We start from the raw sequence: 24696 nt of genomic DNA, 5'->3' as shown, positions 1-24696 counted from the left end.
AAACAGTAATAACCAGTGTCTTGAGTGTAAAAAGTATGCCTAACCAGCTTCATTTGCAGAGAGATAAGAGATGTCATTTGATTGCGACATCATGGTACCCAATGAGGTCACAATGATCTGAAAGTATTGTCATTCAATTTCATTGCAGTGATATCTCCAAGGAGATCTCACCCAAGTGATAAGCCAGATTTTTGTGTGATAAAATAAAGTTTTTATTTTCCGAAACTAAGAAATATTTTCACAACCCCAAAACTGAGCATTTAAGCATCTTCCTCTTTATTGGGCCCTTTAGGCTTTTTATATTTTATTAGTTGTTTTAAAAGGAAAAGAAATCCTGGTGGTCTAATAAAAAAATCACTATCCCATTATTATTATTTACCTATTTTCATTTCGCAATGTCGATGGTCAAAATAAAAATTATCACAAATTGAACTTACCTCTCTTGGGGAAGATTAGTACAGAACTTTTGACATGTCAATAATATACGAAATGCTTGCATTTTGGAAGAGGAAGCTGATACAGCTCGTTTTTTTCAGTGAAATATATGTGTGTTTACAGTGAAAGTCGTACAGAAACGTATGGGAATGTCGACTTCAACATGCATGCCATATATTTGACTTCTCTGCCACACACATTTCGTTGACAATATCAGAATCTGCCACAACACTGTTAATTAAGCCCGCAACCGTTCCTTCTAACTTCATGTTGATAAACTCCCATTGATGTGCTTTTCACTTTTGGATTTGAATACATTGGAAAAAAAAAATAAGCAGGGTAACTGTATTTTCTATTTTTAAAGTCAGCATTTTTCTCATTATTTATGAGATATAAAAGGCCTTATCAGTGAAATACAAGTTACCACCATGAAGTTGTCACATGTAGTTATATATAACAGCATTGGGAATATTGAAATTGAATTGGGAAATTTTTAATTTAGATTTATGAGTTTTTTTCTGACATTTGGTGCAGACAAGTATGGGTCTCTGAGTAGGTCCCGATAAATCAAAGTGTGATCTGACCTTTCTGATGTTGTAGAAGTCTCTGTGGGGAACCTCTTTCTGAGAAGCGGACTCCTTCATTTCATTGAGCAGGCCATGCAGCTGGAACTTGTACGACAGGAACGAGAGACGGCGGTAACAGAAGGACTTCCTGGAAGCCAAAATGCCCAACAGTCACAATGAAGTTTAAGGGGGACTTATTAAGGCACAAGCAAAATGACAGTCGCTGGTTGAAGAGGCATTCAATATGTGATAGCAGATTCAATAGCCTTGGCCCTGTCTATATTGTGAAAAGTTAAAAGCCGCCATTAGCAATATTCCTGCTATAAGATAGCATATCAATAGTCAAATCTGGACCTGACAATCCAGTGATTGATATTGTGAACAACGATCCATGCTGTAGGGGTACGTTGACACGCTATCAATAAAGTTGCCGAGTGTGACCACCTGATCCATTTAGATGCCCTTACAACCAGCAAAGGATACAAGGGACCTACTTAGATGACCTTACAATCAGAACAGGCTACAAGGGACCTATTTAGATGCCCTTACAACCAGCAAGGGTTACAAGGGACCTATTTAGATGCCCTTTCAACCAGCAAGGGTTACAAGGGACCTATTTAGATGTCCTTGCAATCAGCAAGGTTTACAAGGGACCTATTTAGATGCCCTTTCAACCATAGCCAGCAAGGGCTACAGGGGACCTATTTAGATGCCCTTACAACCAGCAAGGGTTACAAGGGACCTATTTAGATGCCCTTGCAACCATCAAAGTTAACAAGGGACTTATTTAGATGCCCTTACAATCAGCAAAGGTTACAAGGGACCTATTTAGATGCCCTTGCAACCATCAAAGTTTACAAGGGACCTATTTAGATGCCCTTACAATCAGCAAAGGTTACAAGGGACCTACTTAGGTGCCCTTTCAACCATAGCCAGCAAGGGTTACAAGGGACCTATTTAGATGCCCTTACAACCAGCAAAGTTCACAAGGGACCTATTTAGATGCCCTTACAACCAGCAAGGGTTACAAGGGACCTATTTAGATGCCCTTACAACCAGCAAAGGTTACAAGGGACCTATTTAGATGCCTTTACAACCAGCAAAGGTTACAAGGGACCTATTTAGATGCCTTTACAACCAGCAAAGGTTACAAGGGACCTATTTAGATGCCCTTACAACCAGCAAGGGTTACAAGGGACCTATTTAGATGCCCTTTCAACCAGTAAAGTTTACAAGGGACCTATTTAGATGCCCTTACAACCAGCAAAGTTTACAAGGGACCTATTTAGATGCCCTTACAACCAGCAAGGGTTATAAGGGACCTATTTAGATGCTCTTTCAACCATGGCCAGCAAGGGTTACAAGGGACCTATTTAGATGCCCTTACAACCAGCAAAGTTTACAAGGGACCTATTTAGATGCCCTTACAACCAGCCAAGGTTACAAGGGACCTATTTAGATGTCCTTACAACCAGCAAAGGTTACAAGGGACCTATTTAGATGCCCTTACAACCAGCAAAGGTTACAAGGGACCTATTTAGATGCCCTTACAACCAGTAAAGTTTACAAGGGACCTATTTAGATGCCCTTACAACCAGCAAAGTTTACAAGGGATCTATTTAGATGCCCTTACAACCAGCAAAGGTTACAAGGGACCTATTTAGATGCCCTTACAACCAGCAAAGGTTACAAGGGACCTATTTAGATGCCCTTACAACCAGCAAAGGTTACAAGGGACCTATTTAGATGCCCTTACAACCAGTAAAGTTTACAAGGGACCTATTTAGATGCCCTTACAACCAGCAAAGTTTACAAGGGATCTATTTAGATGCCCTTACAACCAGCAAAGGTTACAAGGGACCTATTTAGATGCCCTTACAACCAGCAAAGGTTACAAGGGACCTATTTAGATGCCTTTTCAACCATCAAAGTTTATAAGGGGCCTATTTAGATGCCCTTACAATCAGCAAGGGTTACACAGGAGCTATTTAGATGCCCTTACAACCAGCAAAGGGTTACAAGGGACCTATTTAGATGCCCTTACAACCAGCAAGGGTTACAAGGGACCTATTTAGATGCCCTTTCAACCATAGCCAGCAAGGGTTACAAGGGACCTATTTAGATGCCTTTACAAACCGCAAGGGCTACAAGGGACCTTTTTAGATGCCCTTACAACCAGCAAAGGTTACAAGGGATATTTTAGATGCCCTTACAACCATAAAAGTTTACAAGGGACCTATTTTGATGCCCTTACAATCAGCAAGGGTTACAAGGGACTTATTTAGATGCTCTTTCAACTATGGCCAGCATGGGTTACAAGGGACCTATTTAGATGCCCTTACAACCAGCAAAGTTTACAAGGGACCTATTTAGATGCCCTTACAACCAGCAAGGGTTATAAGGGACCTACTTAGATGCCCTTACAATCAGAAAAGGCTACAAGGGACCTATTTAGATGCCCTTACAGGGTTAGAAACTAAAAGTTTTTGTCCACTAGTCCTCATAATGATAACATATAGCAAAACCCTTAAAATGGGCCAATTTCTACTAGTCCTTAGGATACCTTTACTATTGGGCATTTTGGTAAGGACTACAGGACTAGTGCCAATTTCTAACCCTGCCTTACAACCAGCAAGGGTTACAAGGGACCTATTTAGATGCCCTTACAACCAGCAAAGTTTACAAGGGACCTATTTAGATGCCCTTACAACCAGCAAAGTTTACAAGGGACCTATTTAGATGCCCTTACAACCAGCAAAGTTTACAAGGGACCTATTTAGATGCCCTTACAACCAGCAAAGTTTACAAAGGACCTATTTAGATGCCCTTACAATCAGCAAGGGTTACAAGGGACCTATTTAGATGCCCTTACAACCAGTAAAGTTTACAAAGGACCTATTGAGATGCCAGCAAGGGCTACAAGGGACAGAGCCCTTGTGACAGGGCTATTGCAAAACAGCATCAGTACTTACAGAGGGCCATCACTGATGAAGGCATACATGAGATTCTGGTCATCTAGGTAGGTGTTCAGGTCTGGGTACGGCCACTCAATAGGCACGTTTTTATCCATGGCCTCCCGACTGCGGTACACATGCACAACACCATTCACAAGCTTGGAGCAGCATCCCACGTCCTCATCCATGTCGATGTTGAAGGGGTCGCCATGTTTAAGTGGCGGGTGAATTGGATGATCTGCGACAATGAGGACTAGTGTCAACTTTTGTCATACGGTTTCAGAATCATAAATACTCACATGCCATGGAGTTGCATTGAGATCAATATCGTTGTTCATATTGGTGTAATGATGAATACCAGTGCATAGAGAATGAGATATGTGATGTTACTTTACATACAGAGATATCTAAAAAAGTCTCATGCATAAGATAAATGTGTTCCAAAGCCAGGGATAAGTGAACTCTTATTAACCTTTTCATTATGAAGAACCAGAGTAATGAGGCCCGGAGCAGGCAATAGGTTGAGCACTGAACCCTGCTCTCCACGAACGGAATGAGTTAGTTTTAAAGCTGCTTTGAACATTATTTCAGTTATGCCACAGAGAGTCAGCCTCTTGTGGAAGGAGAGCCTGAATTGATGAAGGCATTAGATTTTAACCACTTTCAGGAAACACACTAGCATGGTGCTTACAAACCTACATATATAATCAGGACATACAGTAAGTTACTGGCCAACCTAAGGGATGCAGTGAATTGCGACGCCTTAGACAACTGGGAAAATATAAACTTCATCATAACAAGGCCACACATTTTTTATTTTTCGTTTCACCGGCCTACCGGCCCTACTGAAAAGCTGCTGGAAAAGAAATAAATTAAACATAAAAATAATTTATTTTTATCATGTCTCTCACAAGTAATATATACCCTCTTATACAATATAATATGTTATATATAAATTCCATGTCTACATCACTATCAGTGATTTAAGAAGCCAGCTGCAGTTTTAACTCCACATCACAATGACTTTCATATTTAATAAAAAAATGATTGACATAGCTATTTATTTTTATTTTCATTTCAACCGCACCTTGTGTGGAAAGGCTGGAATAAATCCGTGAAACATAAAATTAAAAAATGAGGCCTACAGACAGTTGAATGGAATGTTTCTAAATATGCTATTATAATTCTTCTCTTTACATGCTGATATCACAAATAAAATATTATGCATAAAAAACATGAGAGTTAATGATGTCCAAATAACAACGCTGAGTAAGGTGTTGACTGACTTCTAATTCCTCTGCTCCACATAAAAGAATGTCAAAAGACATTGTTAACATGAGTTCATGCAACCCACACTTGAGATTGGAAAATGCTTTAAAGCCGTATCACATACGTTTGGTGAAATTAAAAATGTTAACAGGAGAAAGATCATGTACATATTTTATACTTTTAATTTTTGATCTCTTGTCTTATTTCCTGAACATACATTCAGCAGCATAACTACATTACAATTAAAAGTGATGATCAAATACCAGACTATGTTGTAAGCAATGTATTTTAGCAGAACACTAAGCATCACAGAGGCCTATATTAACCACTACCCATACTGCTTGTAAGTGTGGCTGTCAAAGAAAAGATTGGTGACTCTAGTGACTCCCAGTCGAAATACTGGTGGGTGGCTGCATTTGTTGTTTAACGCCACACTCAACAATATTCCAGCTAAATGACGGCGGCCTGTAAATGATGGAATCTGGACCATACAATCCAGTGATTGATATTGTGAGCAACAATCCATGCCGTCGGGGTATGATGTCATGCCATCAACCAAGTCACCGAGCTTTACCACCCGATCCAGTAAGTAGCTTCTTACGACCCGATTATGTTGCTGGGGAACAATTCTAACCCTAAATCCCCAATGCTTTCAAATACTGATACTGGTAAGATGGGACAAGAGAAAAATCAAATATTTCTTAAGTTCTGACTCAGTTTCTCACTGCAGTGTTAAACGTCCCCCCAAAATCTATCAGCTTCCAAGTTATAGAAAAGAGAAAATACATCTTGTAATATGAAAATGTAATCCTTTTACACTCTATCACCAAGGTGATAAGATTTTTGTCCAGTTCGAAAAGAAGCAAAAAAGGTGACCAAATTTACAAATCATTTTTACCAGTCTGTGCAAAAGTGTTGAATCTCTTGGATGAACATGGCTTTTAACATCATTTTCAGGAGAGCTTAGAGTAATCATATGGACTAATGTTAGCAGAGCTTACTAGACCAAATTTTACTTTACTCTGGGTTCTAATTAGTGGCTGAAGTCACAGAATGATTACACAAGCTTTTCCATTCAATATCCTATCCTATGACACAATGAAACACTTGCTAAGTTTGCTAAAGTTCATAAGTGCTCTAAAAATGTATCTGGGTACATTTTCACTAGACAATATTAGTGCTTTTGTCCATGTTACTGTATGGGACTTGTCGCAGGGTTATGACGGCTTGTGTTTACAGTGTGCCCCTGGACTCGTGAAAGTAAACTTATGTTTTAAGTAGTCATTAATAAGATTCTCATACACTGATGTCATTGTGTGCTCTGAGCTTCATAAGTGAGTGAGTGAGTGAGTATGGTTTTACGACGCTTTTAGCAATATTCCAGCCATATCACGGCAGGGGACACCAGAAATGGGCTTCACACATTGCACCCATGTCGGGAATCGAACCCGGGTCCTCAGCGCAACGAGCGAACACTTTAACCACTAGGCTACCTGACCGCCCGGGTTTCATAAGACATCAATATAACAGGTAGAGGGGAGGTGAAATAGGGTTTAATGTTCCAGATTATTGCTATGTGCATGCGTATGCGTGTGTTTGTGCGTGTGCGTGTGGCTGCTCGTACCAGTCAAGACTAATGCCTGTTTTATGGTGCTAAACCAGTGAGATGCCATCCTGCCATTTAACACGGATATCCCTCTCAGCCCTAGCTTACCGGCTCCCAGACAACTAGTCTTTGTTTTAATCCCTTGACAAAAGCACAAGGCAGGGTAATAACACGTACCATCAACGTCTTTTGTTATGTGGCTGCGGATCAAACCCCCGGCCTTCCTCACTCCGAGCAGGTGCTTTATCCACAAGACCACGGAGGCATTTGCACAAGAAGGGGTGTATAGGAACAGTCAAGATCAATATGGCAAGCCATAAGACATCACATTGCAGTACACAATACTACAACAATAAATCACTATGGCCTGTGGTTGGGAACATTCCAATCACTGTGGCCTGTAGTTGGGAACATCCCAATCACTATAGCCTGTAGTTTGGTACATTCCAATCACTATGGCCTGTAGTTGGGAACATTCCAATCACTGTGGCCTGTAGTTGGGAACATTTCAATTACTGTGGCCTGTAGTTGGGAACATTGCAATCACTGTGGCCTGTAGTTGGGAACATTCCAATCACTGTGGCCTGTAGATGGGAACATTCCAATCACTGTGGCCTGTGGTTGGGAACATTCCAATCACTGTGGCCTGTAGTAGGGAACATTCCAATCACTATGGCCTGCGGTTGGGAACATTCCATTCACTGTGTCCTGTGGTTGGGAACATTCCAATCACTATGGCCTGTGGTTGGGAACATTCCAATCACTGTGGCCTGTGGTTGGGAACATTCCAATCACTATGGCCTGTGGTTGGGAACATTCCAATCACTGTGGCCTGTAGTAGGGAACATTCCAATCACTATGGCCTATGGTTGGGAACATTCCAATCACTGTGGCCTGTGGTTGGGAACATTCCAATCACTATGGCCTGTAGTTGGGAACATTCCAATCACTATGGCCTGTGGTTGGGAACATTCAAATCACTGTGGCCTGTAGTTGGGAACATCCCAATCACTGTGGCCTGTAGTTGGGAACATTGCAAGCCATATATCACTGTGTCCTGCAACTATATCATGGCAACATGCAGTCATCAAAATGAGCTGTATGATGCAATCAGGCCCTCCCCCAGGCCCAGTGGACCACTCCTATAAATTGAGGATATGAAATACCTAAACAATGATACACTGATGCAGATGAGAATTGTTTTAAGGAAGTGTTTCAAAATTTGATATCTTAATTTCAGACAGTGTGTGGTTGGGGAAGGGAGAGTGTGAATTCTTAGCTTTTAGTGAATGTACATGCATATTTCAATAATACAAAGGTATTAGCTTAATGTCATTCAAGTCCCTTGTGATTAAGCGAGTGAGTGAGTGAGTTTGGTTTTACGTTTATGTTCCTGCAATATCACAGCGGGGGACACCAGAAATGGGCTTCACACATTGTACCCATGTCGGGATTCGAACCCGGGTCCTTGGCGTGACGAGCGAACGCTTTAACCCTTGGGCTACCCTACCGCCTCCCTTGTGATTAACAAAAGGAAGGTTTCATACTTCATGGCCCCTCCAGACTTCTAAATAATCTACACCAACACACTGGTAAAATGCAGTATTTGTGATTCTTTTGATGCAAAATAAGGACAGTTAACCACTAAAAGATTCAATATATGCCCCCAAACTGATGCAGCTTGGTGATCATCTAGGAAACTGGATTTGCAGCAAAAGCGCTGTGGATAGAGCTTTCAACAATAGGATATTTATACCTCTAAGACAAGCATGTAAAGAAATGTAAGCACATAAATAAGAAAGCATTTCCTAAATTCTACCAACGATGAAATCTTCATGACTAGTAACACGAGAATGAAGTCAAATAAAGACAAGAATTCAAGCATCTTCATCATTATAAAAAATATATATTGTTAGTTAAATGGAAGTGGCACTTAATTTTGATGTAAATATGCACTTGTTACAGAAAAAAGGAATGTCTGAGCTTCTAGAAATTAACCTCCCATAAAGATGCTGACATCCTACATGGTAAACGACAGAAGTCATACAATGTCCTAAACAGCACACATGTAAACAGTATATAGTTGAACAGAGTACTCATTCTAGGCATATTATCAAGTGTGCAAAAATGTGATATGTTAATAAATTCAAACAGTTTAGCATTAGATTGAACATTTCTACCTAAACATCATAAGTAAATGAAAATGTATTAGTGGGTTTCAGCACACATGTTAAGGACACAAAAACAAACCTAATAGCAGAACTTCTTGTATTAGGCTGTTGATCACCCTCTGTATAACACAAACTGCTCAGAGTTGTCTCCCCTAGTGATCATGTCTGATACTGAGTCCTATCCATCAAATAATGTGAGTTAAAACTCACAGATGAACTGAGAATTTATGGACAACAATACTCCTTGGCTGTATGTAATATATACACATTCGTCATGTGAATGACAATGTTCTTGACAATAATTGGACATGTTCTTTCTTTGATTCAACATACTCACGTAAAGGTTCCACTACGTAAATCCATGTGTTATTACGCACAATCAAATATTAGTTGTCCTGATTTGTTTCAAAAGAATGTACAAACCACAGAAACATTGCGAGTTTTAGACAAGGTCTAGACAGCCTTTGTCTGCACAAGACATAGACTTGATTTCATCCATGACAAGTTGAAAGTTTATCATCTTGCTGCAGTGGGTTTTTGTCAACAGACAGCCATGAGAGGGTTTGTGTGTTACAGACGATGTGATTGGTCACTTGCATTGTGTAACAGCAGGAGGAAGCTGAGGCTGCAGGATGTCAGGGGCATGTCTGCACATTGCATTAAATGACGGCAGGCATGCTCAAAGGGAAAAAACTAATTGGTTACGTTAGGTGCAAATGATGAAATTTTGACATGCATAAAATGCTGACTATGACTGTACGTTTTGTTTTGAAAGAAGACGAATGACTTGTTTGTTTGTCAGTTGTTTACTTCTGCACTCAGCAACATTCCAGCTACGTGATCTAATGGACCAGACAATCCAGTGATTCATATAATTGACAACGATGATCCACCAAGTCATCTATCCTAACTACCTGGTCCCAACTAACGACCACTACAGGTTAATGGGGACCTATTCTTAACCACAATTCCCTTGGAGAGTGTAATCAAGAAGTAAAATCAAGTTGTCCACATCTTCCCCATAGATTATGGTATACATTATAGTCAATTTTTTTAATTGTATGTCTATGTCTATAGATGTATTATCGCTGAGGTATAATCACATAAATAACATGACTAGTGTAGTTTGTTTATTTGTTTGTTGTTTAATCCCGCACTCAGCAATATTCCAGCAAATCGGGGTTGGATCAGACAGTCTAGTAATTGACATCATGAGCTTTAATCCACGCAACTGGGATACAATGACCTGTATCAACAAAGTCAGCTGGCCCATCCACCCCATCCCGTTAGTCGCCTCTCGGACAGACATGGGGTGCTGAAGACCAATTCTAATCCAGTTCTTCATGGAACGACAAGAGTAGTAACATTGCTACGAAGTTGCATTTGTATATATAGATACTTCCAATTTGGAATTGTTTCTCCTTGAACTTCTTATCAATTTATATGAAATATTATGCATACAACACTTCTGGAGTATGCTGCTGCTCAGTAAGCACTTATCATTGTAAGTGAGTGAGTGAGTTTGGTTTTACGCCGCTTTTAGCAATATTCCAGCAATATCACAGCGGCGGACACCAGAAATGGGCTTCACACATTGTACCCATGTCAGGAATCGAACCAGGGTCTTCGGCGTGACGAGCGAATGCTTTAACCACTAGGCTACCCGACCGCCCCACTTATCACTGTAGAAAGGAGCAACATATATGGGTAGAACATTCAGTACTAAGGTCAAGTATGTTACAGTGATCAGATCTACAATAGGTAACCTAGCACAGCACCGAGTGCTCTTGAACCTGGTGTTGACACAAATACTCATCTCTATCTGGTACAGTCAGAGCAAGTCACAAGACTCAGGTCACCTACATTTCACTTGTTTGATGAAACCCGATATACAGACATACATTGACATATACTCTCATTGCTAATGTAAGTATTCTCCAAACAGTTCAATAAAATGGAAACAGAAAATCATGCCAGAAAAAGTTAAACAAACATATATTGACTCAGAAATATTATTGTCAATATTTTAACAAAGAAAACAAATTTATTTATTTTTTAAAAAGAAAAGAAAGTGCCCCAAATTGACATCCCTGCAGCAGGCAGCCTTAGCAAGCTAGCGCTATATCTACCAAAATACATGTTACACAATCATGTGACCCGAACAGCCAACCAAACTGCAGGGCAGAGGTCATTTGCATGCCTGGATTGGAGGCTGCTTTACCTTCGATAGAAACTGGGCCAAACTCTGAAGGCAAACAAAGCACATGGTTACAACTAAATGAAGCATTCCAGCTCCACTACACACAGGTACAGCATGTAGCTACACACTCCACATTAGACCTGCCAACACACGCTGGGTCCTTATCTCAAACACTGGTAATGAGTTTTATTGATGAAATCATACACAGCTGAAGATACCACCATTTAAGTCATTTCATATGCTGTACCCATACACCTTTCAAATTGCAGTCATTTCCTACTTTTCCTATGGACTGTTAGATAAATTGATAGTAGAGCTTTTGCACCAGTGAGTTTCTCTGCCTATCAGTGATGTGTAACCTTGCCTATTTATTCCCACACACCCGTGTAAAACTTTCCTAATGAGTGAGTGAGTGAGTTGGGTTTAACGCCGCTTTCAACAGTATTCCAGTTCTTCACAGCATGTCAGCTTGATGTGGGAGGAAAGCCCAAAGTGATGCAGGTTTACCACTTTGGTGAAACCCACGAGCACAGGTATGGTGCTGACAAACTTAGAAACATAATCGGGGCGAACCTGGATTCGATCCCACAATCATAGGTTCCTGGCGTGCACAAGGGTGCAACTCTGCACAGTGTGTAGCGTAGCGTGTACTTATTGGTGCCGTAAGATGATATTATTTTAATACCATTAATTGAGGGTAGAATCACATATAACAAAACACCATTACCATGGTAACCTGTAAAACTGGCGTACATGTATAAGCAGATGCCTTATTCAGTTTTAATTGAGGGTAGTATTTTATATAAACTACACACTACTGTATATCGCCGTCTATAAAGTGACCCCCCTGTACAAGCCTTCAAAATCTATGCTATTTTATATACCCCGTCTATAAAGCGAATCGGAATGAAGCACGTCACCAGCGCATACACAATCCCTACATTTGCAATAAAAACGTGTTGTCTTCCCCTTCAGCAAATTCAGGGAAATGAACAGATCATAACAATTAAACTTGGTCAATATAAATTTAAAATTTGAGATAAAAACACTAGACATGATGATTTACCAATCACCGTCGATGCTCCTGCGCTCGCAACAGCAAAACTTTGTGTTGACATATTATAGTCAAACTACAACAAATTATATGTTTTCAACGAGTCAATGTGTGGCATTTATGATATATATATATATATATATCCATTCTCTATCCACTAAAGTTTGTTTCAAGGTGTAATAATTTTGGCCATGGTTGCTGTAAATAACGGTGGGTTGTGCAATCTTCTGATCACTTCACATACGATTTCTCCGAAATGAATATAAACAATATTGAATGAAATTTTGAATAAAACTGATAACACATATAATTTCAGATATAAATAGAACACATTTTATAACCAGACAGTGTAATTACATGATCAGTTTGCGTACTTCAGTACGGATTTCTTGACATGGTATTTCCGGTGTAACATGCTCACAGTAATGTCTTTGTGTTGGGAAAGAAACATCAAAACTCTTCAACCCTGTGTATAAGATGACACGCCCTTGAAAGCCCCCTATTTCTAGGTATGAAAAACTTGCCCGTGATATACAGTATTACCATGGTAACCTGTAAACCTGGTGTGCACAACAACACAAGCAGATGTCCTAATTCTGCATTAATTGAGGGTAGAATCTTATGCATACACCATTCTTCAGTTTGTGTTACACTGTTTTATAAACTGAGCAGGTTTATGGTCACATGTGTAACTCTGACATAAGGAGCTCAGGGTGTGCAGGCATGGTCTCAGCAATCTCATGGTCATAAATTAGCAACTTTTCTTATTTGCTTTGAGTCATCTGTTCACTGCTGTCTAAAGCATTCAAGTACACCATGAAATCAGTTGAACATAGAATTGTACCACATGGACTAGATGAACCACATCTGTAAGTTAACCATGTGTAGCAGGTGAACCACATTGTAAAATAAAATAATCTCAGTGGTCCATAGACAAAGAAAATATGTCCAAATGATCATCAGAACCTCAGTTGTCCTTTCTTACTCAGAACATCCACTGGATACACATTCAGCCCCTAGTAAGTGAATGAGCCAACCTGAGACTTAAGCCACCAGATAGAAGCCTAATTCTAGTAAAACCTTTTCTGGTCTAGCAAGATCAGCTTATGCTAGTCCATATGCTGGGACTAAAACCAAATGAAAATAACACCAAAATATAAGTTTGAGCGAGTAGAATTAAAAGTTTTGGGCACACCGAGGAACAGGTTAAAGTCGAACGCTCTTAGCAATGTTTCAGACGTATCACCAGTCTGTGTCAAAAAACATTTGAGTCCACTGGACAGAATTTGGTTCTTGTTTGGCTACAATACAGAACACCGGATACCTTCCACCATCTTTTATACATGCGCAGAAAACTGCGCAAGAAACTTCCTCAGGATTGATGCTTGTACCTACATGTCACCACTTTACTATCAATTCGCCTGACTTTTTCAGCCCATAAATAAATATATCCAATCAAATGGTGAGTACTCAACATCTTATCTCTTATGTATTATCTTGTATGAAATTGCTTTCCTGCATTACAATGCAAAGTCATCCACACTGTCTTTCACATCAGTAGGAGCAAGTGACTGACATGAAGGAACAACAACTCTGAGTCCTTAGCATAAGGTGAGGTGAGATGAAATTGGGTTTAACGTCGCGTCCAAGATTATTGCACTTATATAGCGACATGCATGCACGTGTGTGTGTGTGTGTGTGTGTGTGTGTGTGTGTGTGTGTGTGTGTGTGTGTGTGTGTGTGTGTGTGTGTGTGTGTGTGTGTGTGTGTTTGTAATAGTTCGGACAGATCCCGATTTATAGTGCCACAGTTTAACATAAATACCCCACTCAGACACAGTATGCCGACTCCGAGCCGACCAGTCTTTCTTTTAGCCCCTTAATGCCGAGCGCCAGACAGGGTACCAACAAGTACCATCTTTAAACGTCTTTTGGTATGATGCGGCCGGGGATCGAACCCAGACCTTCCGCTCTCTGGGTTGACGCTCTACCACTAGACCACTTAGGCTGTCCTTAGCATGAGGGTTATATTATTAACCCGAACAATCAGTTCAAGGAAGGCCTCAAATTTATCTTTACCTTTGGACAAGTATTTGCGACTTGTTCAAAATTCTTCAACATAAGAAGAATACAAAACTTTTGCGGTGCCTGTTCCTGGAAGCAAACACTTCAATGCACCCCACAATGATTCTATAGTGTTCATGCGTGCCCCGGTTTTGGGATCCTTGAGTGGTTAACTGTCAAATGTGAAAAATATTTCTCCTTCAGGCAATCATATGCGTTCCAACAATCACTGATGATGGTCTTTCCTGGATTTATGTTCTTCAGAATTACTGGTATTAGAGTCCATTGTTTTGTGTCCCTATCAATGCCCCTGAAAACCCACTGCCCTTCAACCCTCATTCCACTGTTGAATATTCTTTTTACAAAGTTAAACTCAACTATTTCAACAATGCTTCCAACATTACCTATCTGTTCACCGAAATTGGCCCTAGTCCTGTAGTCCTTGCCAAACTGCCCAATAGTTAAGGTATCATAAGGATTAGTAGAAATTTGCCATTTTTAAGGGATTTGCTGTATGTTGTCATTTTAAGAACTAGTAGACTAAAACTGTTAGTTTCTACCGCTGCTCACTGACCTAATCCACACACAAACGCAAACCTCCCTGCGGAAGTGGTATCTATCCCTGGTAGTGCGACATGAACAAATGTCAATTTCCCTGTGAAAGAAATCCTGTGGCAGTCTCCAAACCCAACAATAGGTCAATGACAATACTGTGCCAATGTCTAGTTTACTGTTCTCAAACCATGAGTTATGGTGAACGGAAATATTATCCCCCACAGCCTTTCTTACAACATTTCCAAATTTGGCGTCAATGCTGTAGCTATTATCAGTATACAAATAAAAGTTTTCAGTTCGGCACTCACCACATGTCTTCTCCTCTCAATTTCTTACTGATCCCTTTCTCCTACAAAAACTAAATAATTCTTCTTTAAAACGGAAAACATCCTAAATTCGAAATTCCATTTTGTCGTGAAGTTAAATGTGTGAAGCATGCCCGAATATGGTTACATTACCGTTTTTCCTACGCTATTCGGTTCCATATCCCAGAGTTCCTAGTGCACAATAACTTGAAATATCGTAAGCTTTTACAGGTTCAACTGATTTCTTTCAAAAATGTAATTCAAAGGTCAGATTAAATAACACTGAAAAGTAAATTTGTGGAAGCTGAAAATGAAGGTATTTTTTTATTTCACAAAGCGTTTTTTTCCTAGCGCCATCGCATGTGGATGTGTGTTTGTGTTTGTGTTTGTAATAGTCTGGACAGATCCCGATTTATAGTGCACATGACACAAACAAATATGGTGACTAGGTATCCGGTATTCTGTAGGTCACTAAGTGTACCGCAACAATTTCAGTACACTCTAGTATTATCATGTAGATTTTTATTAGCTGATCTTACTACACCAAACAGAATTTTACTCAACTTTTAAGTCGTAGATGGTATCCCGAGTTGAGAGTTGATCCCACAAAATGTAGCATTGTAAGTTGGAGTACAACTGAGCAGATATATACAGCTTTAAACATGATCTTAGCCATACTTGATTGGAACTTCTACATCACTGCCAAATTTGTAAATAAATCTTTAAGATTTTGAATGCCATTTAGTCAATATCCTGGAAAGACAATTGATCTGAACCCAGGGTCAAGAGCTGATCCTATCCTGGGCCCTGTTCCACAAACGCGAACGTAGCACTACGACTGTCGTAAGCCTATGTTAAAGTATGGGAGTTACGATCACCTTAGCCCTACGATCGCTTTGTGGAACGGGGCCCTGGCGTTTTTTCGTACAAGTAGCCATAGTAACCATCTGGCAGCTTACTCTACAAAGCTTCAACAGAGCTTCAATACTACAAATCTTCACAAAAGGCAACATGTTGCATTCTGTATTCCCAAATAGCATTTTGTAGTATGGAAAAATTGCCATTTTAGCGTATTTTTGCAGTCCGAGCTCTTGCCAAACATGAAGGTAAACTTCTGCAAAATGTAATCTACAAGCCTGAACAAGATCTTGGCATTATCTTTGGTCCTACTATACGAGTCTGATATATAGATTAGTTTCTGCTGAGCTTACTGAACCGAAAATCGTTTTAATTAAACTCGGCTTCGAACTGATGACTAAGTCACAGACTGATATGGCTGGGACACCAGGTACCAATGTTCCTAGTTCGGGAGCATCAATAAAGTGCTCATGTATGTCCAATTTACGTTCACCTTGGGATGAGGAATGAAAAACAACTATCATTATACAACACCTGACATTCTTTAATTGGTACCGATTTAGCCCTTTACTGCAAATGTAAATTATGGCAGCTAGTTTTGGACTTGAATATGCATGAGGAAACAATCAATTGTAGATGAAAGAGTTATAATTTCTTACAGCACAACCAATAACTGCAGAGAGATGCTTATCCATACATTCAATAGCATATTGGCCTTGTCAACTGATTTGTAGGGAATCCTTTTAGTGAGCAATCTGTCTTTCAGTTATGAGAAGCAAGCAGCCATTATGCTGTGTGGAATCAATAGCCTGGATCGCCATGACAATCTGGGCATTGATGTGCTTCATCCTCAGGGCATCGTTAAGACCTACTCTACCTACCTAGAAAACCTATACCGTATTCGACGTAATAAGTGCCATGCTCTAATAAGCGCCCACCATGATACTTGCTAATATATTCGCTAGTGAACAATCCCAATTCGCACTCCTTCCGATTGATCAATGTACACAAGACTTATTTATTCACGTATAATACGCGCTCGTGTGTTATATGCATTCTTAATTATGGGCAATTAAATTCTGGCAATATGAATCTGTCGCATTTAAACTTTTCAGTGTGTCAGCATAAACCACGAAATTTATCTTTCAACTCTTTTTTTTTCTAAAATAATATTCTAATAAGAGCCCCCTATTTCTAATTTTGAGAGCGTCCTGGGCGGTTATTACGTCGAATATGGTATACTCCCTGTACATCATCAGGTGTACATATCAATAAATGCACCACTCAGCTGAACTGCAAAATGTAGGATATTGGGAAAACTATGCTTATCTCGATTCTGCCTTCCAAGGGAAAGATAAACTTGGTCTTATCAATGGAGCAACAATTCTTGGGGAATCATTATTTAGGCACTCAGTGATCAAACATTTTCAAATTGGACACAGCCAATATTTCTGCAACAAGCTGACAAACAATTTGTGGATGTTATTTTACAGTATTTTTGAAATTCAGAATTTAATTAATCAGATCAGTTGTGTTTAGGCTTATGAACAATACCATAATGCTGCAAAATCAGGGCCTACTTGCACAAAGCGATCTTAACGGAAAGATGATCGTAACCCCCATGCTTTAACATAGGCTTCCAATAGTTGTTGCATTACAACAACCTTGCAGAAACTGACCCTGGGACCCTGTTCAACAAATCTATCTTACAGGACTGTCATAATCCTATTTCAGTTGCAACATCAAGAACACTAAGATCTCGACCTGTTATAGTCTACCATATTATTGTTTCTCTGTCCTAGTTAGTAACTTGCCCCATCAATTGGGAACTGTCACATACTCTCCAGTGATAAACTATCATAGGCTTCAGATAAAAGGTCATGATAGAATCGTGGCACAGACCATCACTTGTCCTTCTTTAATGGCTTCACTTCACTTATTTCGCAAAGATTACTAGACTTTGGATCCAATCTAGGTTTGAGCGTGCCAGGTGACAACACTACCAGCCCACCTACCCCATGCTGAGGAGGTAGAAGCACACTACCTTGACACACCAGGACATTAACATCAGGGGCAAGGTGGAGGCTATGTTTATCTGCATACACCCTGGGAGAAAAACCCATGCATTACAACAACCTGGGCCTCACAGCAGCTGGTACTGCAGAAATATTTCAAAGGCGTATTGCACAGATAATTTAGTTTTCTGTAAGAAAACTTGAACCTGTATCCTCAAAGAGACCTTGCTTTAATTCAACATGTGTTTTTAATATGGCATAAAGTTTAATCATTTTTCTTTTGATATAATATATTGATAAAATTATATACAACATTATACATAAGGAAGACAACTATAGATGTCAATTTCTTTATTATGAAAGGATGAAGGAGTAAGCATATACTCTGAAACGTTGTGTTCCTCATGATAAAGTAGTTAACATTCATAATTCCCTTCCTTATTTGTATCACTTCTACATGCATTCCAATAACACGACACCGGTTCATATGTAATTCTGAAAATAAATTGTGGCATTCTTAAAATGAGCAACCTTGAAACATTCTCTTGCTCAAAAAATAATCAAAATGGCTAGACTGGATAGTCCATGTTATAATAATATTTGAGTTCTACAGATTGTAAATAAAATGTGGAGAAATGTGTTATCTTTGATACATACAATTTATTCAAAACTACTATTAAACATTCAGTTGTTAAAATGCACTCTTCATCGGAAGTAAACTATTATAGTGCTTGAAATCGTGTATTAACTCATTAAAAGGAAAAGTTGTTAATGACAGTATCCATGGCACCCACAGTACCAGATCGACCAGGTCTGGAGCACATGTGCAAGTCACATGGTCAGGATTGACAAAATGGGAGAGAAAATTCAAAATAGGAACTAAACAAAATAGCAAACAAACACAGCACACACATGTGACCATGTATACCTTGCTTTTCATAATACATAATGCCAGACATGTCTTCGTCAACTGAAGAAACAAAAGAGGAAATTAGCAACCTACAGATTAGGACTCTACATCAGCAACATGTCAGTCATCTGTTAGTTTAACCGTCCTTCTTTGTGCAAGTTTCAGCTTCACAATTTATTTGCGTTTCTGAAAATCTTCCAAACATATAACCTTCACCTTGTGTTTGAAAATAGTATTGGCCTATCGCCGATAAAAATGTTTGAAAAACATTATTCTCCAAGAGAATTTGGGCCATATTAGGTCAAATGTTTTCGCTACATAATACGTAGCAAACTGTATGAAGAGGATAAAGAAAACGTATATCAAAAGCAGCAAAAATAATTTTGAAAAGGTTAAATTTGTACTTTTAGAGTTATATATAGTCTTGTAACAAATGACTTGCTGCTGCTGAAGGTCCTTTGTATCAGATGCAGACCGCCGGCCTTTCATACACACAATATAGTACTCAGACAAGAGCACTCAGTTCCAACACCTATCTCCATAACAACACAGTAGGAATTTCAAGATTACTCAATACCAATAGTATTTAATACATTATTACTAGTTAATAACATCAATTGATATTACAAGTATCCCTTCTTTACATCAGTTATTTGTAATCAAATTACGAGAGATGAAAATAATCTTCAGAGAAATATAGTGTATATGTTTTGCATAGAGAGGGTGGTATTATCATTATTATCATTATTATCATTAAAGATATCAAAGCATGTAAATGAATGCATTTTGAACAGAAACCAATATTTTCTTGTTTGGTAACATGTTTGGTTGCCATGCATACTACCCATCAAACAGCAGTGATACGTACAAAGCTTGGCATTGCAGCAGATTATTATTGTTTACAACAGAAACGATCAGTAACTGATCAACATTGTCATGCACTCAGTGTTACTGGCCTATTGTTGTATATATACAACTGCTGTGCAACTACGGAAAGTTTTATTATTTATGTGAATACATTCCCAAATTATCACTATGACAGTGTCAAATCAGATAATTATACGAAAACTTGATGAAAGGCTCGGCTAAATAAGTAAAGTTGAAAAGTAAAATGACAACAGTGAAATACTTTAGAACTAAAGAACATCAAAAGAACAAAGTGTGACAGTTCAAACAGATCTTCAATATAGTTACCTTCGATGCTTTTCTTGTCACCAACAGAATAAGAGTTCTTGACCTTGCTAAATTCCTCACGATCCTCCAAGCTCTGAAGAAAGCGGGCAGTAACACGAGGAAAGTGTTGATGTGACAAGGCCATGTATTTCTCTCGGATCATCAGAGCCTTCACAAGACTCTTTGAGGCCAGTTCTAGATCCTTCAGGGGCACCTGTAACACAGCAGTGGTGTTAATTACTGTTAAGGCATCTTCCCGAGGCAGAGAGTTAACTGACTATATAAGTCCAGTTTCCACCCTTGCCGAACTAGGCTGGTATTATGGAGTTACATTTTGGCTGGTTTAACGAATCTATGCATAGACTAATCAAAATCGCGCATCGAAATCGAAATCCGGTTCGTAAACTGTCGTGCAGATTTCGGTCGATTGCAGGATTTGCAAAATATGTGCACCGCCAACTTGTTGTCAGCAGATATTTTCCAAGTCTTTTCATGTTTTTAATCAAGGTGCTCACGTGATTTGAGGCATTTCGCGATGTAAAACCCGTTTTATCACAATATAGATCTTGATTATAGATCAGAACAGACTCGGCGCCACCATTTTGTGTGAAGCAAACGCAATTGATACGAGAGGTGGAATCTGATTGGTCCATAGGAGAGGCTTAGAAGGGACATAACTGGAAATAGCAACTGGTGGCGCTACGATCGAGCCCAGTAATTCCAGCCTAGTTCGCCAAGTCAGTTAACGCTCTTGCCTCGGGAAGATGCTGTCAAGGAGAAACAGTGACTCATTACATGGCACTATAATGTAGTCACGCAGGTTAGAACTAGCCCAGATAAAGATAAAATACCCTTACAATGTTAAAACAATGGGGACATTGGGAAATTTGTACTAGCCCCCAGGAATTTGTACTAGCCTCAGGCTAGTGGGCTAGTATTAAGTTTTAACTCTGTAGTGGTGGGACAATACATGATGTATCGGTGGATCTAAATTTTTCACTCCTCAATACAAGTATTGATGACAGTTGCACACGAAGCAAAAACTAACGATGGGACAATAATGGTGGGACAATACACGAGTCTGGACCAGACAATCCAGTGATTGACATAATGAGCATCGATCCACGCAATTGGGATCGATGACATGCATCAACCAAGTCAGCAAACCTGACCAACTGATCATGTAGTCGCCTTTTACGCCAAGCATAGTCGCCTTTTCCGGCAAGCATGGGTTGCTGAAGACCTATTCTACCCAGGATCTTCACGGGTCAACAGATAAGAGCACATGCAAGTATCGTGATATGTATTGGATCATAAGCCATGTATTGTGATACATATTGGATCATACAGATATTGCATGGTCATAGCGATTGCTTTGGGAGAACCTTTGTCTGAATGAACAAAGATTAATTACTGTTGTTCGTATTTATGACTTAATCCATGTCAGGTGACCTTGTCTATGTAAGCCTTGGTCTAGAGATGAAAATAAAGGTCTTACCCTCAGCCTAGCTCGGGTTAGGCTAGGTGCTCCGGTGTACCAACACCATCAGAACTATCACTATGTGCTGACCTGGCACATAGTGCTTCTTTTATATATATCTAAAGCAAACTTGTAGAAAACTGCAAGCCATCGTCTCCATGTCACTTCCTACCGATAACCATATACAAGTATGCAAATAATCATTCGCAATGTTACGTGTGTCTCCAATAATGTATGTATCAGCCTCTCTCCCTCTATAATGTGAGTGTGTGTCAACTGTCATACTGATTTTATGACATGAGCATCAGAATATTTGCATTTACCAAGTGAAACCTGCAATTCATTTTAATTTATTTAAACTGTACATTTATATACCGCAGGTATCCAGGTACTAGTTTCTGCTCAAATGTGATTTTATTTGATCCCCGACCAGTGGATCCGTTTGCATTCCTTTTATCATTCTCAACTCCCTGGGGAGTATACAACCCAAGCTACCCATGGGCGCTACAGATTTTTACATCCACCTCACATATTGGGTACCCATTCCCTGCTGGGTGAACAGAGGCAATTTGAACTAAGTCACTTGCCCAGGGTGACCTCACACGTTTTGCTACTTGTGTTTCGGATGTATGTACGTATTCGTGTTTCCACCATCTGGTCATCCATCTACCATCGGATGAATGAGTTCTTTTGAGTGCACAGGGTGTATGTACTGTACACTAGGGATAGTGACAACACTGTAAGGACCTGTAAACATTGTTGGTCCCAAGGCTGAATAACAACCTGGTCACTAGTGGGATACGATCTCAGCACCAGGCGCTTGCTAGCACGGCGCTTTTGACCGCTTGCCCACTCCAAAACATTTTGTGGGGTTACGATGAGTCTAGGTGTATTAGTGTAGAAGTAGTGTGTTCTGTTTCAAACCTGTTGTGTGAAGTTTTCGGGGTCTACATCAACAATGATGCATTGTGAGGTCATCACAAACTGATGTTAGTAAACAGTGTTCAAAATTATACATGAAAGTGAAGGTCCTTGTCATAATGTTTAAGATTTAGGAGGTCCCTTGATTCATATGCTTTGACAGTAAAAACCTCAAGTACGTAAAGACCCCTCATATATTCTGTCAAATATAACTGGCATGACACCAAATGAACAGTGATGTTTGAATACATAGACAGTGGTATTGTATTGTGTAAAAAATGTTGTGGAGTGTGTAACATTATAACATGAGGCCACTGGTCCAAAGCCTAAAATTCTGTTTGCTCAAGTAAGCTCAGATAACAAGTCCATATAATTGCACTACATGCTACTGAAAATTATGTTGAGAGCCAAGTTTGATGTAGTCCAAGAGGTTTTTGGCACAGGCTGTACACGTGTATTTTTAATGGCAGCCTGGGAATAACCATAACAGGACCTGGGTAGCCAAAGACGGTAAGCATGAGCAAACAACCACCATGACTTGGATGGCACACGATACACAGACGGACACACAAACAGCCTGACACAATACACAGACGGACACACAAACAGCCTGACACGATACACAGACGGACACACAAACAGCCTGACACGATACACAGACGGACACACAAACAGCCTGACACACAATACACAGACAGACTAACAAACAGCCTGGCACACGATACACAGACGTACACACAAACAGCCTGACACACGATACACAGACGGACACATGAACAGCCTGACACGATACACAGACGTACACACAAACAGCCTGACACACAATACACAGACGTACACACAAACAGCCTGGCACACGATACACAGATGGACACAGAAACAGCCTGACATGATACACAGACGTACACACAAACAGCCTGGCACACTATACACAGACGGACACACAAACAGCCTGACACGATACACAGACGGACACACGAACAGCCTGACACACGATACACAGACGGACACACAAACAGCCTGGCACACGATACAGACGTACACACAAACAGCCTGACACACAATACACAGACGGACACACAAACAGCCTGACACACGATACACAGACGGACAGACAAACAACCTGACACACGATACACAGACGGACAGACAAACAGCCTGACACACGATTCACAGATGGACGCACAAACAGCCTGACACACACGACACACAGCCAGACACAAGATATACACAACCTGATCTGATAATCTAGTCTGGACCAGACAATCCCATGATCAATATTATGAGCAATGATCCATGTGTTAGGGAGCGGTGTTAAACCATCAACCAAGTTACAGGGCCTGACCACCAGTGCACTCACCCCACTGAAATCCTCTCCGCTGATGGTAATCTTCTGGAATGTGGGGACCAAATCAATCTCCTCATCTAGCTCCGCCTTTACTTCCTGGGGCGTCACATCTTCATCCACAAGGGATGGCAGTCTCCGCTCCACAGGGGATGACAGGGTCTGTGAGGAAGTGCTGGAAAACATGGATATGCAGTATTTTCACCTCTACAAAGGCAAATGTGACTAAAACCACAACAAAATCACAAACTTAAAACTTGACAAACATTAGCACATCTATAATGCGAAGTGTGCCAAATATAATTTGCTTGACTTTCAACTATATTGCCTTGTAATTCCATGTTGACCCCAGGGCAAGTGAGTGGGTGAGTGAGTGAGTATGGTTTTACGCTGCTTGTAGCAATATTCCGGCAATGTCACGGCGGGGGACACCAGAAATGGGCTTCACACATTGTACCCATATTGGGATCTTCGGCGGGACGTGATATTCTTGCATAGTTGTCATAGATATAACATCCACATTCAATCAGTGCGATTCTTTCATTTTTATTTCATCAGCAGTGACACTCTCATTTTCACCTATAAAAATCAAAAATATTTTTCTGCTTGAATAAAATTATCAACCGTACCTACACATTTCAACAACAAATTAACACGATAGTTTATTCAATCAAAAGTTGTCATTTTGAAACAGTGAGTTTTATACTCACAACACTGCATGCCATCTCTTACTGTGCACAACCGATTCCTATATCGCTGCATGGAGCTTTGCATCGGCTGACAATGGTGGAGTGCGCAACATTGTTGTGTGAATTA

General features: G+C 39.9%; 1 protein-coding gene across 4 annotated transcripts in view; it reads right to left on the bottom strand.

Moving 5' to 3' along the window:
* LOC139477126 (AMP deaminase 2-like) overlaps positions 1 to 24696 on the bottom strand; it is a 67318-nt gene that overhangs the window by 13685 nt on the left and 28937 nt on the right. For 2 of the 4 annotated variants that reach the window (XM_071259677.1, XM_071259679.1), the window contains 5 exons: positions 23896 to 24055; positions 20156 to 20348; positions 18980 to 19021; positions 3974 to 4193; positions 1020 to 1149 (listed from right to left, as the gene is read on the bottom strand). In XM_071259677.1, coding sequence (XP_071115778.1) covers positions 1020 to 1149; positions 3974 to 4193; positions 18980 to 19021; positions 20156 to 20348; positions 23896 to 24055 — 745 coding nt within the window. Of the gene's footprint in view, positions 1 to 1019; positions 1150 to 3973; positions 4194 to 11222; positions 11247 to 18979; positions 19022 to 20155; positions 20349 to 23895; positions 24056 to 24696 lie in introns of all 4 variants that reach the window. The other 2 variants (XM_071259678.1, XM_071259680.1) reach the window with 2 other exon arrangements.

This window comes from Haliotis cracherodii, unplaced genomic scaffold, assembly GCF_022045235.1.
Source record: "Haliotis cracherodii isolate W230 unplaced genomic scaffold, xgHalCrac1.p SCAF_31, whole genome shotgun sequence".
Taxonomy (NCBI): domain Eukaryota; kingdom Metazoa; phylum Mollusca; class Gastropoda; order Lepetellida; family Haliotidae; genus Haliotis; species Haliotis cracherodii.
This window is presented reverse-complemented; position numbering and strand designations above follow the sequence as displayed.